Here is an 18,272-nt window from a genome sequence, read left to right as displayed (position 1 = left end):
TCTCATACACACACACGCATATTAGAATTAAACTTTTTGTACACTTCGTAAGTTAGTTCATGTCATTGATTCTAGTACGGTAAACTGGAGTGATTCTAGATTGGACCAAGTAATCACTGGTCTGATTCTTCATCTTAAATCCACAACCTTATGCCTAAACGTAGTTATGGCTTTTCAATAAGAAGACTGTAGCTTTCTGAAGCTTGCCAAATCTGTTGGTGAAAAGCATCATCATCTAATCTGATACTTAATTTTTTCAGAGTATTTCTAGTTTTCAAGAGCTGCATTAGAACCCACAGTAGCACACTGTGACACGATTATCGTGGCTATGTTTTGTAAAACATGCCATATATAAAGCAGCAGTCTTCAGTAATTTTGGTTGTGGCTTGTTGAAGGGTTAGGTATTTTAATCATGGTGATAATAGTTAAAACCAAAGTAGATTACAATTTTTATACAAAGAAGTTTTCATGTAGTGTTTGTGTACAAAGTGCCCACATAATGCTAGCGTGTTTCAGTTGTGGGAATCAGCTTCCTTGGATCTGCCTTGCCATTTGGCAGCATGACAGAACTCATGAAGCCTCAGCTCAGTATCTTGCAGGGGTTGTCTGTAAGGGCTGCTTTCAGACCTGGTGGCTAGTAATTAATATTTAGATTATCAGGTTAGAACCAGAACTCATTTGCCTGTCCCCCTTCCACCCACTCATAGCCATTTAAATACTTTAAAATACTGTTTTTAAATCTTTGATGTAGATTGTTCAAGCATCTGAAAAAATAGTTGTCCTATTCTCTGAAACACTTGAAAATGTGAATGTAATGTGAAGATGAATATAGAAACTACTTTTATTCTGTTTATAAAGCATTGGGGTTTTTTTTGCTAGCACTGAACTCCTTTAAACTAGTTAATTCTTAGTTTTGATTCTTAGATAAATAACCTTAGTGTAAGTTGTATTGTTTGTATTTTGTAACTGAGCATTTTAGTCACTTTCACCTCCTAAAATAATTAGACATACCATTGTGTCAAGATACTTATGTAATCATTTTGTTGTTAAATTTTATACCAGAAAGTTTTAAGACATTCTAATGCTTTTTTTTATTATTATTATGCTAGGTTGTGATTCAGGGAAGCGATGACATCGCAAACCGAGCAATAGATCTTCTTAAAGAGATCTATACTAATCTTGGCCCAAGGTTACAAGTTAATCAGGTAAAAAGCCAAACAAGCAACAAGAAAGTTGGAACGTAATATGATAGAAAAACAATGATAAAATTCAATTTGGTGATATTTTTATGTTTGAAAGCTTTGAAAACAGAATGGTTTTCATGTTTTGGAGAGTATGCTCCTGAGTCCAGCCATCAGGTTCTGATCAGATGCAGAATTAAGAGTTTTTTCTGGTATTTGCAGACTGAACTCTGATAAATTTTTCATACTAAATTGGTATGTCATATTTGCTCTTTCTACTCAAAAAACCATTCATATCATATACTTAGGTAAGCCTGTTGAACTTCCAGTTGTGGTACTTGTTTGTACTAGTATGTTCACTGGATGGATGGGTCTGTTGAGTGTTGTCACAAGCGAATCTAATTTTTTTTTATGTCATGTCCCTTATGAAGGGTCACAGAGTTTCCATAGAATGGTCAGGCTGAGCTCCAGCAAATCAGGTGTTTTCTTCCTACGTTAATATTTGCTGGGAGCTGCGTTTCAGTGGACTGAGAGAAGAGATAGTGAGTTTCTGAAAGGTCAGAGGAAGTGAACTGTTGGGATTTCACAAATGGGGGGGGATATTGTCCTCCAGACAATCTCCAGTTGGTAGATTGCCACTTGTATTTCTTAAAACTCCAATTTTCATACTTGTCCTCAGAAACACTTACAGTCTTCAGAGCTGCCAGTCTGCTAGATACAGCATAGCTGCTCTAGGTGGTTCATTTACAGCCATTCAAGCTATATCTTAACTGTAGTGGCAGATGGGCTGTGTCTTGTTTTCTTGCTATAGGTCTGGGCTTACTAAGCATGCATAGATCTGTCCATCTGCACATGGTTAGATATGACACTTCAGGAAGTGTTAGATTTACTTAATGTGCACACGAGTATTTTGTTTCAGTCTGCTGGTAACTCCTCTGCTCCTGAGCTGCATTTAAGAAAAGCAGCTGGACTGTGGTTTACTGCCATAGCTATGAATGTTTCTGTTGCAGACTGCTACCTGGAGACACTGCAGGCTTTTTACAGTGATCCAATAGATTACATGTCAGTCTAGGTCGGGAGCAAGGAGATGTTAGGTATCAGGCAGAAGGAAGAGATTTGCTGCAGCTGCCATTATACTGAATCTAGCCAACATCCATTTCTGAGTTTATGCAGGAAAAGAGTATCTGGAACTGGGTTATGCGATTGGTGGGGGGCGGGGTGGGGAATAGTTGTTCTAGTGGACTGTAAATGTTCTGTGTTCACTCTTTGTGAACAGTAAGTTAACCTGCACTAGTTTGTCAGCTAGACATTCTTTAACATAGTCTGAGGAAATGAGTAAGAGAGAGTCCAATTCAGTGTTCTCTGTGCAAGCTTGCACATTTTTTATTGAAGTGCAAGTTTGCACTGTACAGTTACAGCTACTGATGACATGCAAGATTTTTGAGGCACACACTAAATTAGAGCAGTTTATCAATGGGAGTTTATGCCAAAGTAGAATAAACCAGCTTTATAGAGTAACTTAACCTGGTTTTGTTTTGGTTTACTTCTACCACTGGATTATCCTTCTGAAAAGATAGTTTTTAATATTCTTGTAATTGTACTGATTTTTTTAATGTAATTAGGTAGTGATTCATGAAGACTTCATTCAGTCCTGTTTTGATCGTCTAAAAGCCTCCTATGATACTTTATGTGTGTTGGATGGAGATAAAGATAGTATCAATTGTGCAAGACAAGAAGCAATACGAATGGTGCGAGTGTTGACTGTTTTAAGAGAGTACATAAATGAATGTGACAGTGATTACCACGAAGAGAGAACAATTCTACCTATGTCAAGGTATGTGTGAAAATGCACTACTGGGATATTGATTGCCGTTAACCAAAATATTACTAATATCTTTGTGATTTTTACGTTCCAGGGAATGTATTTATAGTGTTTCAAATTTCCATTTTCTCTGTTAATATATGAAACTCTGTAGTAAAAAAAAAAAAAAAAGTAATTTGAAAGATCAGGTAAATACAGGCATATATGAAAGGGACAGCAGACCTGAGAATAAACTTGTTTCTGTTGTTTTATTCTATCACTAGCACAACATACCTTCTGGCCAGATTGTTTTGGATATATTTCTTTTTTTTTTTTTTTTTTCCCAGATAATTATTTAAAAGCAACACCATTCTTTAAGTTAGCATGGGCAAACCCTTGTTTTTCATAGTCCTGTCATACAAAACCCCTGTTGTTAATATATCTTCCAGAGTTGTTTACAAAGATGCTAATCTTATTTTGCAAGTTTAAATTTAGGATTATCTAAATATTCTGTGTAAGTTCCTCGTAAAAAGAGGAAGAAGAGAACAGCACTTTGAAGTATGTTTATTTTCTGAATGCCTTCACTCTTCTTATACTTGACCTTGAGTAAAAACTTAGCTTACATCCTAGCTGTTCCTTCTTTAACTCTGTCTTTGGTACAAAGAAAAAGGAGACACTTAAATCCAATGCTGTGTAGATGTTTTCACAAACAAAATACTTCATGTCCTGAGAGAGGAAAGCAGAACAGAAAACTGTTTAAATGTTCCAGTGTTAGTAGCTGTTGTTTGTGGGAAGAAAGTCTCAAAAGTACATAAGGAACACACTGAGATTGCTATGGATTTATGATGCAGCTAACATTTTTAGACATAGTGGGGGTTTGTTGTCCTCTTATTTAAAATACCCTTTTTGTCAAGAAAATTGAAGAGATTACTGTTTCTTTATGATGTGTCAGTAATTTGCAGTCCTCCTACAGCATTTTTATTGTATATATTGATTGATTAGTTCTCAGTAATTTCTCTTGTTGATTGCAGGTGCATCTTTTTTTATATGGGCTGCTTATTCAATTAGACTTTCACAGGTTTTGTTAGCAAGGAGCTTTCATGAGGAATTTTTGCCGCCTTTTGTTGCACAGGATTACTTTGGGCTCATCTGGGCACATTTTTCTAAGGAGTTCCCTACCATTGTGCGAAGTGCAATCACTGCTAGTGTGAAAATGCTGCTGCCTTTTTTTTTTTTTATCTCTTTTGAGATAAAAATTTTTAATTTTTTAAAAGCATTTTGATCTTTAAAATTGGAAATCTAATATAAAAGGTGTAATGTCATTTGACAGAAGACATAAAGACTTGGTGACCTGATGTTTTTTCCTGATCGTGGCGTATTTAAAACTGAGTTGTTTTACTAAAAGAGTAAAACACAGTTGCCAGTCTGAGTTTTATTTGTGCATTTTGATCAGGAAATTACAAACAAGAGAAAGAATCTAAAACATCGTAAGAGACTTGTTAAAATTCTGTCAGTGTTCCTAACCTGACTGTAAAGTTGACCATATGTTTAATGCACTTGTGCAGAGTGTGGCTTCTTGAAAGTTTCTCTGTGTGTTACATTTGCATAATTGCTGATGCTTTCACAAAATACGCAAAGATTTGGTGTTGAAATATCTGCAACACAAAATACAGCAGGAAGAAAAATTATTTCATGAGGGCAAAAATAACTTCATCTGGTTTGTTTATTTTCAGAGCTTTCCGTGGTAAACATATCACACTGGTAGTTCGATTCCCAAACCAAGGCCGACAGGTGGAAGATTTGGATATTTGGTCTCATACAAACGACACAATTGGCCAAGTACGGCGTTGTATTCTCAATCGTATTAAAGCCAATAGTGCGCACACAAAAGTAGAACTGTTCATTGGTGGTGAGCTGGTGGACCCTGCGGACGACAGAAAATTAATTGGGCAGTTGAATCTCAAAGATAAAACGGTAAGTGTTGCGGATTGATTATTTATGTCAATTCAGATGTTGCTTCCCTTTTGTAAATGCTTGAAAAATAGCATACATGGGATCACTTACTCTTGTGAAATAGTTCCATTCCTCCTCCTTGTATTATGCCATTAACATCATATCAGATACTTATTTAGTAAAGAACCTTCATTTTTGCATAATATTGAAACTATGATTGTGTTTTTCAGCTAATTACAGCTAAGCTTACGCAGATAAATTCTAATATGCCATCAAGTCCAGATAGTTCTTCTGACTCTTCAACTGGTTCTCCGGGCAACCATGGTAATCACTACAGCGATGGTCCAAATCCAGAAGTTGAAAGCTGTTTGCCTGGAGTGGTAAGCGTATACTTAGATTCTGAAATGAACAGTTGAAAAGCGTTTTTTCCCCTATAATTTGTCTTTAACTAACAATTTTTATGGGGCTTTTTATTTGCTTATTTTAAGATCATGTCACTGCATCCTCGATACATCTCTTTTCTTTGGCAAGTTGCAGACTTGGGCAGTAGCCTAAATATGCCGCCTCTTAGAGATGGAGCACGTGTTCTTATGAAGCTCATGCCACCAGGTAAAGCTTAATTTCATGCTGTTTTATCTTGTAATATCCTGTATAACAATTTCTCACCTGTTACATGAAGATGGGGAATATTTTCCACTTTCTGGTAATTTTTTGATACTGTAATTCACGGCTGTTATCGTGATTAGGATTGTATGTATTTCCCAAATAATTATTTCTTGTCTGTCTTACAAATTTGCATAGTTTGCAGTTGGTACTAGGCTTTAGTGACACAGTGCAATGAAATGGGGAGAAGCATTGTATTTTGAAGTGGTTTTGTAAACCTATAATGGGATTGCTTTTGTACTGACAAAAATAATCATTGCAGAACACTTCATAGTCTGATCTTGTCTCTCAGTGCCATTTTTTGCAACTTTTTGGATACACTTAAAATTTTTCAGATTTATAATTGTAAATATTACTGGCTTGTTCTGGAGTGTTACAAAATGTTTATAAGTTGTGTTTTTATTGCAGATAACACTACGGTTGAGAAACTAAGAGCTATTTGTTTAGATCATGCAAAGCTTGGGGAAAGCAGCCTTAGTCCATCCCTTGATTCTCTATTCTTTGGTCCTTCTGCCTCACAAGTGCTGTATCTAACAGAGGTTTGTGATGCTTTGCCTGTTCTTTAAAAATCTTCAACTCTCTCTTTGGCAATCCTTTCTGTAACATTATGGAAGATTAAATTCTGGTTTGAAATTAACAATTGAAAATACTTAAGAATTTACTGGAATAAACTGGTGTATAGCCAATGCTGTCAAAGCATTGCTTAAACAGTATTCCAACACAGTGTCATGTTCAATCATCTATATTCAAACTAGTGCACTGCTGTTAGTTAACTCTGTATTTTGTTCTACAGGTAGTTTATGCCTTGTTAATGCCTGCCAGTGCACCTCTGGGAGAAGATGCCAGTGACTTCCAATACAACTTCTTAAAAAGTGGTGGTTTGCCTCTTGTATTGAGCATGCTGACTAGAAATAACTTCCTGCCAAATGCAGATATGGAAACTCGAAGGGGTGCCTACCTTAATGCTCTAAAAATAGCCAAATTATTGCTAACGGCAATTGGATATGGCCATGTTCGAGCTGTGGCAGAAGCTTGTCAGCCAGTTGTGGAAGGCACAAGTACAATTTCACCGGTAATACAACTCTTCCTTGATGCAAATAGCAATATACTGTTTTTTATATTTTCTGCCGCAACATCTGTCTGCTTTTCACTGACAATCTCTTTGAGTGAGTTGCATGTCAAGAACTCACAGTACTTTCAGATAAGGTCTGATGATTGTAAAAAAGAGATAAACTTATTAAACAAATCCTGTTTCTTTTTGACTGTAGAAAAGTTAGATGTGAGATCCATCTGCTCTAGATAGAATTTTCAATGGTTTGCATGATTGTCAGTACAGATGACTTCCTATAAGTGCGAATTCTGATTGTTTTGAGCTGTTGAGTCTATTGAAAGATGTGCTTCTGAATTTCTTGTATCTGCTATTTATGATTAGAACATAAAACATGACGTTGAGTCGAGCAAACCCGTTTTCTACACAAAACCAAGTCCTTGGCTTGCTAGATTCCTAATTCTGTCCATTCTTGCAGAGGACAGCTAGGTACATTGCAAAGTTAAGTGCTGATAGTTGAAAGGTGCCTTACCCTAAGATTTCTCAGAGTTGGAAAGGGAAAATGTAACATAGGTGTTCTGAACTGTGATCTCACATGTCTATACTTGCAGATTTTGTGTGCGCTTAGTACAGCTAGTTAGTTTTTTTGACATCTGGGCAAGTATGTTGTGGGTCAAGATTTTATTTCTGCCCTCTTAGAGTAGGTGTACAGTATAGAGCCCAAAAATTAAAATTTGCTGCTTTCGTGGACATTTGCTTCCAGGTACTCCAACTTTTTTTTTTTTTTTTTTTTTTTTTTGGTGAGGTTCTGTCCAAAATAGTTGCTTGAGCTATCAACCTATACATAAGAATACATAGAGGGCCCCACTTCAGAGCACTTTCTTCCAGAGTATGTACTAAGATCCATCTCTGAAGCAGAGAAGTACATTCCCCCTAAGACTGAAAAATAATTATCTGTTCTGGTTAGCTGCATCTGTTGGAAGATACCGGATTCATTCTTTTTCAAGGAAATCAAAACTGTTGATGATTACAAAGACGTGAAGATCCCTTTCTGTGTCTCATGTTAGAGTATTATAGAAACATTGTAAAGCAAACATGTTTGCCACCCTATCCTTCGTCTATTTAAAATGAGTAAATTTTACTGCCCTGTTTTCTCATGACAATGATTCAAAAGGCAGTTTGGAACACAGATAACATCAGTTGAGTCTTGAAGTACTGTTTGAAACACATTTATGCTGACCACTTAGGAGGTAGTAATATTTTTTCCATGACTGCTGACATTCACTGTTTAGTGTTGCAAACATCTACCTTTATTAACTGATTTGTTGGAAAAAACCATGGTTATTCTTGCTGTCATCATCATTCTGTTTGAAGGACTTTGGTCTTGATACTTTTTATTGCTGCAGCCCCAATAAGCTTAGACCTTGGGATGGAGGTGGGATTTGTAAATACTGTCATCTCTCTTATCTAAAGCATAAGTACCATAGCATGTCTTCGCTTTCCATCAGTACTTAAGAGAATGAAGTAACCAAGTCTGCAGTCTTCCAGTTACAGGTTTGCTGCTGTCACTAGGACCTTTCAAGTTTTTATTTTCTTTATTGCTTTCGCAGAAAGTTGGATCACTAATGTTGTTAAACATAGTATTCTGGTACATAGATCCTGATTTGCCCCTGTATATATTGTGTTTGATGACTTACAGCCTGCTTTGAATAGCTAATTGACTGTGTAAGCTCTGTCATAGTCTTCAGTGGGAGTTCAGTAATTTTGCTCCCCTAATCAAGTGTCTTAGTGAAGCTGACAAAGCAAAGGGATATGACCAGTGCCAGGTGTTAAAGAACAACTTCACAGTGTGTCTTTTGAGAAGCATTTGAGGCAGGCTTCTTGGGATGAAATGGTACTAGAAAATGAAGAAACTCTGGTACAAGAAGTTTTAACTTCTAACTGGAGCACACAGTCTTTTCAAGCAAGTTTGTCTATGAGAAGGAGACAACCATTTCAGATATGAACTGTCAAAACTCTGAAGCTCTGTCAGCCCAAAAAGAAGGAATGCTATGCTCAAACTGATACAGAAAAGATAAAAGCTTGTCTTGCTGCTGTTTCTGTTGTGAAAGTATGATAAAGAACAGGAGAGATCATTCAGAACAGAATTCTTCAATAGTGGTCTAACTCAAATGTTTAAAATGTACTTAACCCTAATGAACACTGCAATCATGTTCTGCCTGGACACTATTAGCTAATCCAGAGGGAGATTCATTGTTTTAGCAAGCCCTTTCTTTCCTACATCAACAGAAAGGGAAGGAGGCATTATAATTCTAAACATTCTGTTACCTTGAAATAGTCTGATCAACAAACAAACCCCCAAACCTAAGTAGTTTTGAGCAAGTGCCTCTCCTCTTGGACTCGGTGATCATACACTGTAGCATGCAGTGTCTTCAGATGTGATGGGATCTATTTGAAAATGAGGGAGGGGGGTGTTGATATTTGCATTTTCTGCAAGTAGTTTTCCTTCCAAGATCTTACCTACTTCTACTAAATCTTTCCAAGTAACTTTATATTTTGTTATCTTCTTGCTTGCTTTTTTCCATGTGAAAATAAGTATATGAAATACTTTCTTCCAGATAAACCAGGCTACGCATGACCAGGCAGTGGTGCTACAGAATGCCCTACAAAACATTCCTAATCCAACTTCAGAATGCATGCTAAGAAATGTAGCAATACGTCTTGCACAGCAAATATCTGATGAGGTTAGTGAATTCCTTTCTCTATCACCTTTTTTCCTCTAGTATCTTTTTTGTTTGGTTGGTTTTTTAACCCTTAAATTTATTGCATTATAAGACATGAATTTTCCTTCTAAAATGTCAAGAAACATTTTAGGTAATGCTCATATGGTTCAGAAGCTGTTAACTAACTAGAAGTATTTAAGGAATTGTTTCCATATGTGATTGTGAAATACAGTGTCTAACAGCATAAAGAGGCTTAAGTGAACTGGGCAGGTTCTGTACAAGCTTTTTAATGGATTGTGAATATTGTTACACTTAGAACTTCAGAAACTTGATGTAATAGATTTAAAGAAGTTAATGAGTATTTTGAAAATATTTTTGTGATACTTTCTTCTTTTTTTGGTCTTATGTTTTGGTTTCTGGGTAACATTCTCTTCCTGAAGAGAAACACAAAAGAGAGGAGGGAGTTCTTAACTATTGAGCATAATTTTAAATGCTGAAAGATTTCGCAATGCTTTCAAAAGCTGGCGAGGGACTGTTTACAAGGGCATGTAGCGATAGGACAAGGGGTAATGCCCTTAAGCTGAAGGAGGGTAGATTTAGATTAGATTTTAGGAAGAATCTAATCTAAATCACCGTGAGCGTGGTGAGGCACTGGAACAGGTTGCCCGGAGAGGTTGTGGATGCCCCATCCCTGGAAGTGTTCAAGGCCAGGTTGGATGGGGCTTTGGGCAACGTGGTCTAGTGGAAGGTGTCCCTCCCTACCCATGGCAGGGCAGGGTGGAACTAGATGATCTTTAAGATTCCTTGCAACCCAAACCATTCTGTCATTCTGTGATAAAAGTGTCAAATCATTATCAGTGTATCTTTATATATTGAAAATGCATTAATGATACAAGTGAAAAAATTGATTTTGGAGTTCAGTAGGGTTAAACAATGCACTTTGCAAATATAATAGTCTTACCTGTATGGCATGACCAGACCTGGGTTGGAATTACGAGTGATGTTGGTGAACACACTAGTGAATTCTGCTGAATTCAACAGAAGCTAAAATTGGAACTACTGCAATTCCTTTTCCACAGTGAATTGGGATCGCTCAGTTTCCAGCGTGGAACAATGAATATTGGTTTTCTATATTGTAGAATCTCTGCAAAGCTATCTCCAAAAAAATTCTGAGCTATCTAAATAAAAGTAGCTTTGTATTATCATAGTAATGTTGAAAAGTACACTATTTCTTCTGAACAAAGAGCAGTGTCTAAACAAAGTACAATGTACTAGACTGCAACACTGAACCATCTGCCTTCCATTAGTCATGCATCCATAGGTGATTGTATGTGTAAAATCAGCCAGTGGAACTCTGATGTCATTAACTTCCTTCCACAGAAGAAATGTCTTTTGAGGTGAGGTATGAAGAAAGGTTTTTAATTGTGTCTTTGTCCTTTTCCAGTGACTTCTAATAAATAAATAAAATATTTTTCTTTCACCAGGCACATCAAAGCAAACAAAATCTGAATCTCTGTTGCAAGAGGCTACACAGTATTGCTGTTAGTTTTGTCTATAATTTTCTGAAATTTTGAAAACTGATGTAGATCTGAATTTCATATGTATAATAATTTGCCTTTGAAAGATTTTTTTTTTTCTTTTAATGTTTTGGTGGTCAAAGACTTTTTTCAACTAACCTAACAATTTAAAAAAAAAATAAATCTGACATGGTTTCCATAGGCCAAACAGAAGACTACAGCATGGAAAGAAATCTTTCACCTTTTTAAGAAATATGGATACTTAAAGATTTTAAAACTACAATGAGATTAAAAAGAAAATGTTCTTTTCCTGGGTGACAAATTTTTGTTACGATGCTGTTACTGTAAGGTTGCTTTGCTTGTGACAAAGGCGAAATACCTATTGTTTTTCTTGTAACTACTGTTAATGTCCATGTCGGTAGCAAGAATGCGCAGTGTTCAGATTTCCTGATGTAGCTAGCTTATTAGTTAAGCTTCTTAGAGTCTCTTTTATTAAGTCTGAGCATTAGAAAAATGAAATTAGAAATTTTTGAGAACTGTCTACCATCTACTGTTAAAGATTGTCCAGGTTTTGGACAGTTCTACTTTGATTATAGTCTCCAGATAGATTTGGGGTGGGGTTTGGTTTTGGGTTTGGGTTGGGTTTTTTTCTGAAAGTTGATGGAAGCTATAAATAAGGGTGGTTGTATGTTTTGTAATGTATGTATATCAGTAGAAACTGTAGGGTGTTAACTCAGACCAAAATACTAAAGAATGATTCTGCATTCATACGATACGTGATCTGTGTTCTTATTAATTTTAAACCCTATATAACTTTAATATAGGACAATCCCTTTATATATTAATCATGTACTTGATAAGCGTTAGTTTGTCTAGCTATCAGTTAGTACAATAAATATGATGTGGGGGGACAGAGCCTAAAATAACTTCAACTTGTTACATTATTTAAGAGGCTAGCTGCCTTCCATACGTATGCTTGGTGGTTTGTTGGTTTCTTTTTCCCACATCAAGAATGTTTAGCATTGAAGTCTTTAGTTTCTGCTAAATCTTACTCAGAATTGCTGAGTTGCTGGTTATTTGTCAAAAATGTTCACTTCCTTGTAACTCCTGGTACTTGTAGCATTATGATTTAAGGTTCTACAATATATATAAAATACATGCTTTCTATTAAACAGTGAAATATTACATGTGAAGTACAAATGTTTTTCAAGATACATAATTTTTTTTTCCTTCTTGTAAGGAAAAATGTTAAATTTTCTATAAAATACACTTGTGAGAATTTAGAATCCATTGTAATGTTATTTGCAACTGCATTTTAATGTTGCTTTCATTTATTTCTCTTTTTTTTTCAGGCTTCAAAATACATCCCTGATATCTGTGTTATTAGGGCAGTACAAAAAATTGTTTGGGCATCAGGTTGTGGGTCAGTTCAGCTGGTTTTCAGCTCGAATGAGGAAATTAGTAAAATCTATGAAAAGGTAAGAATTCCTAAGCAACTTCTTTTCTATAATTGTTCCTTTGTTTACAAAAGGGGCAGTGTCAACCAGGTCAGGCTTAGTGTGTGATGGGCTTTTAGGTAGTTAACGTGGCGATGATGTTTTTTGGGAGTCTAGTAGGATATGTTAGTAGCCATACCACAGTTTTTATTTTCTATTCCAAATTCCTTTTCTCGGTAACTATTTAATTGTAACTTGAATCTGGTGTCCATTCCAAAATGCACCACTTCCATAAGCAGCTGTAATGTTTTCAGCCTGGTTAGATTGCATATCAAAATAAGAAATAAGCACTACTTGCAATGCTAATTTTTCTAGTCTCCAAGTTTAAAAGGTCTATTCTACATCAGTTAATTTCAAGCAGATGTGCAGTCTAGAATGAGAAACAAGAGCTAATGGTTCTGAAATTAGCACTGAAACACTGGTAAAATAAAATAATTGCTAATCCTGTGTGGCTTTTTCCCTTTTATTATGTCAATATATAGACCCTCTTCATGTTTTCATGTGTGGTTTACGCAGATAGTTTGGAGGTGAGAGTTATATGTTAGTATGTTATCACACACCTTGTGTTTAACAATGTTGCATACAGTTATAGGAAATAGTAATCTGTATTTAGACAGTGATTTTTTTTAAAAAAATTTTTGTTCCCTAAACATCTTCTCTTGTTCGTCTTACAAAAATCAAGTGTAGTACTCATCAATACTTGCCTGAGAGTGAAAGGGAAAGGATTATATAGGGAGGTTTTATTCTTGGTATATTAGCTATTGTGCTTAAATGATCAGTTAGAGGAAGAATATTTACTTCAGCAAAATGCAATACCTTTCCATTTAGCTTATGTGGTGGTATAATGGCATCTGCTTCTATGGCTGTGAGAATGACTGACTTCTTCATGAAATAAGTTGGGGATTGTTGGGGGAGAGTTGGGTGGGGTTTTTTAGGTGATGAAACTTGCATATAAAACATAGTTTAGTTAGTGTGACAGTCCAGGCACGTGAAAGTGTGTTCCTAGATCTGTATATTTGACATTTTAAGAACACTAGAGAAAATACACCTAAGGGAAAATAGACCTAAATGTTCTATTCTGACATTTTTCTGGGTGAAAATTGTACCACTAAGTTTTGTAAAAATATTTTCAAACAATTGATGTTTTAAAATAGGTGAAATTTAAGCTGTGCATTATCAGTCATCCTTCAAACTTGTTTTTGTGTTTGGTTTTTGAGGTTTTTTTATTGACACTTACATTGACATTTGTAATAAATTGCAGCTGTATTTGCCTTATGCTTGGCAAAAGGGAAATAAAAATTGAAGGGAAAAATTGGAAACTAAAAAGAGGAAGAAATTTCTAAAAGTAATAAGGCAGAATAAAGTACATTTTGTCAAAGTAACATTAAAAGACAAGAAAATATTGCAGAAATAGAGGAATAAGATACAAGAAAAGACATGTTCTTAAATTAGGAGAATTGTGTTTGGTTATAGATGAGAGGAAGTAACTCCTGTGGTAGTTTTATAAAGACTGAATGTACCAGTGACTGGCAAACACTGGCTTAGAGGAAAAAGTATTTTGTGAAGAATGCTTTCTAATGTGACCAGTAAACATTAGACTTCTAACTCGTGTATCATAAGAGCATTTTGCTAAATCTGGGTGCAGATTTATCATTAAATGTTAGTTTAAGAGCAAAAGCAGACTGATTTTTTTTTTGTGTGGAATCAGGAATGACATGTCAGGATTCCTAAAAACGTCAAAGGCAACTGTGGTACATGTGGGGGTTTTTTTAAGAGGCACTTCAGAATATTCCCATCAAGTGCAACTTCTGAAAGAATGTGAGCAATTTAAGAGGCTTCTGAACTGGTGAATTCAATTAAAATTTAAAGTCAAGGTAATTTATTTTGAGAGCATAATATTTATGGAGTCTCTTCTGCCTCCTGCCTCAAAAAATTCTGGTATCAGAGTCTCTCAGTGGTTGAAGGAGACTGCATATGACTTTCAATGGTGTCAAACCACCATTTCCTTATTAGCTCAGAGGAGGCCCATACCCATCTGAAGTGCTGCAAGTATGCTGCTTCTACAGACCTGTCAGCTCTTGGTGCCTAAATATAGGGAAGTACTTCATTAAGTATAAAATGCACTTTGCCTTTCTACTAGATCCCTGCACCCATGCAGAAATAACTTTCTTTTATAAATGGCTGTCAGTGCAGAGCAGGTGCAGTTCTGACCTTGTTGAAAGCATTCTGCTTTTAATTTCATATCTTGAGATGTGTCAGAATTACCACATCCTCCCGCTGCCGTGATAGTGACTGTCTCTGATTTTTTTTTTTAGCTGTTTTGCAAAGACAAAATAGTGTCTGTTGCCATACTGAGATATACGTTGTCCTCTGGTGCTGTTTACAATTAGTTATCTTTTCTGCATTGTATTCCCTTCTTTCTGCCACTTAATCCTGATACCTTTCCATATATAAAACAAATACCTCTGGTTAATGTTGCTAACCTGCAGCCATGATTACTGATGAATTAAGATTGGAACTTGCTCACATTCAGTTTCTTCAGAACTTCTTCCAGCTAATTAATTTTGTCTTAGATGAAGGAGAAGGCTTGTTTTTATTCTCAAAGTAGTTATTTTGGGAAAATGCACCAAAATCAATTCACTTGAGTCAAGTGTTTAATTGAAAGAATAACCTATGTACCCATTAGAAATACTATCCTTCCATATTTAAAAAGTCACTACAGCAACAATGTTTGAAATTTGGTTCAGCTGTTTTATGTTTCTGAAAAATAGTGATGTGCTGAATAAAGTCTAGCAGTATTAAGAAGCTTTTGGTCAAATAAGTTGTGAGTATCAAAGCTTCTTAAAATTGGACTTCTTGACGAGTTACACAGCACTACAGCATTTTTCTGCTTAAATAGTAACTGTTTCCAAAGCTTTAAACTCCAGGTTCTGAGTAGTGAAGCAAAGCATCTTCTTTAAAAATTAAACCCAAGCAAACAAAACCCAAATACAAACCAACAAAAACCCCAACAGTACTTACTGATACAACTTTTGCCTACAAGCTTCCTATTTAACTTCTGGCTCCTTAAGTTCATGCTTGGAATCCTCCTTTAAGAACAGTACTGTAAGTTCAGGTCATCCCACATAGTGCTTTGAATCACATTTGAGTGGAGTGCATAAAATACTTGGCACTGATAATCACTTAGTATACAAATCTGTGGTTTGTGTTTGTATTTAGTGTATATATACCTTGGAGCCGGTTGGGTTTCTTGGGATTTTTTTTCTATATCCACTTTGTGCTGTCTTGTTTATTTTCAGACAAATGCAGGAAATGAACCAGACATGGAAGATGAACAAGTTTGCTGTGAAGCATTGGAGGTGATGACCCTGTGTTTTGCTTTGATTCCAACGGCACTGGATGCACTCAGTAAAGAAAAGGCATGGCAGACATTTATCATTGATTTGCTATTGCACTGTCACAGCAAGTAAGTTTTGGTGGGGGAGGGGGTTTATCACATATCTTATTTTACAATTCAAAATTAATATAAAGCCTAAACGCAGAGCAGCGACTTCTTATTTAAGTGATTTTTCTGCAGTTGTCTTAATTTATTGTTTAGCAATATAAATCTGTAATTTGGACGCCTATCATAGAATCATAGAATGATTTGGGTTGGAAGGGACCTTAAAGACCAGTCTTGTTCCAGCTCCCCTGCTGTGGGCAGGGACGCCCTCCACTAGACCAGGTTGCCCAAAGCCCCATCCAGCCTGGCCTTGAACACTTCCAGGGATGGGGCATCCACAGCTTCTCTGGGCAATGTGTTCCAATGCCTCACCACCCTCACAGTGAAGATTTTCTTCCTAATATCTCAACTAAATCTACCCTCTTTTAGTTTACAGCCATTGCTCCTTGTCCTATCACTCCATGCACCTGTAAACAGTCCCTCTCCAGCTTTTCTGTCGGCCCTCTTTTTAGGTACTGGAAGGCTGCAATTAGATCTCCCCGGAGCCTTCTCTTCTCCAGGCTGAACAACCCCAACTCCCTCAGCCTGTCCTCACAGGAGAGGTGCTCCAGCCCTCTGATCACCTTTGTGGCCCTCCTCTGGACTTGCTCCAACAGCTCCATGTCCTTCTTGTAGTGGGGGCCCCAGAGCTGGATGCAGTACTCCAGGTGGGGTCTCATGAGAGCAGAGCAGAGGGGGAGAATCACCTCTTAAAGTGGTAGCTATATCAATCCCATCTTTTTGTACTCATAAGGAGGATATTGTCAAGCCAGATGGATGCCTGATAATGTGCTACTGATGGCTTTAGAACACTTTATTTAGAATAAAATAATTTGTACTTTGCATTTTTCAGAAATGTACTACATTAGAATATTTAACTGATTTTAGGTATAGAAGAGCTTGTCTTACCAGAAAAAGTATAGGAAAGATACAGTACTAGCAGTTTGAGCAGAGGGAGAAGTTAAGATTTAATCGTCTGGTTTTCTTGCATTGGAGTGGTACACTTGTGACTCTTCACATGACTCAAATGTTTTACTGCTGTTGCGCTGGAGCTGTCACCTGGTGCAGTAGCAGTGTCTTGGAGGAACCCTTACCACTGTTGGGGGACGGACAGACAGGGAGAAGAGTGGTGCGATTCAGTTGCCCTTTAGTCCTGGGATCTCCTGTTATCTCCAAGCTAGTCCTAGAAATAGATCTCCTTAGGCAGCATCTGCACAATACAGCATCTGTGTGATGCATGTCTTCTGATTTTTAGCCCATCTGAAATTGTGATGTGAAGTATTGGGGTGTCTATTTTCAGAAGCCATCCAGGTGGAAAATTTTTGTATGTTGTTAATAAACTTGGTTACGAGTGCTTTGAAATGTTATTAAAGATTTAATTCTAGCTTTGTAAGATATCTCCACTATTGTTCCATGAATATTTTAACTTTTCTTTGAGAAATGATAGAGATCAGAACTTGGTCTGAAATCTATCTAAGCCTTTCAGTACATTTTAAATGGAGTCAGATTGGGGCACTCTCACATGAATGAGGTCAGAATTTCAGTACCAGGTTTGGGGTTTTTTTTACCCTTCTAGATAAAACAGGTTGAAAAGTCTTATGTTCAGGAACATTCACCATAAAAAGAGGATCGATAGTATCATCAGAGCATCTCTTCACAATGAACTATTGGCACACACTGGTGAAACTGTGGAGTGTTATTATCAGAATCCCATGAGCTCTATTAGTTTGCACCCTGTGGTATAGGATGCTGAATTTTTAGCTTTACTGAAGCTTGTTATTGTCACTTCAGTTAGAGAAGTTTAACAAAACATGCTGACAAATGTATGTTGTAATTTTATACATTAAATGAGACAAGATGTCTTTCACCTATTTTTGGTAACTTTCAAGGCTGATGAGTAAGAAATCACTAAATTTTATTTTTAAAGCTGTCAACAGTTGATACCAAGTTACTATTTTGACAGTAAGTGTGTGTTGGCCACATGTCAAATTTGGAGTACCAGTACAGAGGAATAGCATGAGCAAGTATCAGTGCTGCCCCATCCTTTGATTTTTGTGATGTGGGTCTGAAGATTTATCAGATTTGTGGGGTTTTCACATGACCTTAATGGTACAAATATAAGTAATAGTTGATAATTTTTATAATCAATTTCACAGTAGTTATCTGACTTTCTGGCATTGTATTTGGAATTTAAGTGACATTTCTCAAGTGTTCACCAGCATTTATATTTCAGTTAGTGTTTGGTATCAACATTTGTTACCACTCTTTCAGTCTTTGAAAACCGCAGTTGCTCTTTATAAGAACTTTTCTGTTCTGGTCATATTTCCTTAAGGAAGTGAACTATTGGTTCAAATTGGGAACTTGTAAATCTCTAAGTCTTAAACAGTTTAGTCTCTGAATTTCATTGTG

The 18,272-nt window shown here is 36.4% G+C and overlaps 1 protein-coding gene across 3 annotated transcripts in view; it reads left to right on the top strand.

The window, feature by feature from the left end:
* USP9X (ubiquitin specific peptidase 9 X-linked) overlaps positions 1-18,272 on the top strand; it is a 113,246-nt gene that overhangs the window by 59,724 nt on the left and 35,250 nt on the right. For all 3 annotated transcript variants that reach the window (XM_075774106.1, XM_075774088.1, XM_075774097.1), the window contains 10 exons: positions 1,110-1,205; positions 2,804-3,015; positions 4,716-4,956; positions 5,166-5,315; positions 5,424-5,544; positions 6,007-6,137; positions 6,392-6,670; positions 9,265-9,390; positions 12,239-12,364; positions 15,682-15,848. In XM_075774106.1, the coding sequence (XP_075630221.1) occupies positions 1,110-1,205; positions 2,804-3,015; positions 4,716-4,956; positions 5,166-5,315; positions 5,424-5,544; positions 6,007-6,137; positions 6,392-6,670; positions 9,265-9,390; positions 12,239-12,364; positions 15,682-15,848 (1,649 nt within the window). The remainder of the gene's footprint in view (positions 1-1,109; positions 1,206-2,803; positions 3,016-4,715; positions 4,957-5,165; positions 5,316-5,423; positions 5,545-6,006; positions 6,138-6,391; positions 6,671-9,264; positions 9,391-12,238; positions 12,365-15,681; positions 15,849-18,272) is intronic.

Source organism: Balearica regulorum, chromosome 1, assembly GCF_011004875.1.
Source record: "Balearica regulorum gibbericeps isolate bBalReg1 chromosome 1, bBalReg1.pri, whole genome shotgun sequence".
Lineage (NCBI taxonomy): Eukaryota > Metazoa > Chordata > Aves > Gruiformes > Gruidae > Balearica > Balearica regulorum.
This window is presented reverse-complemented; position numbering and strand designations above follow the sequence as displayed.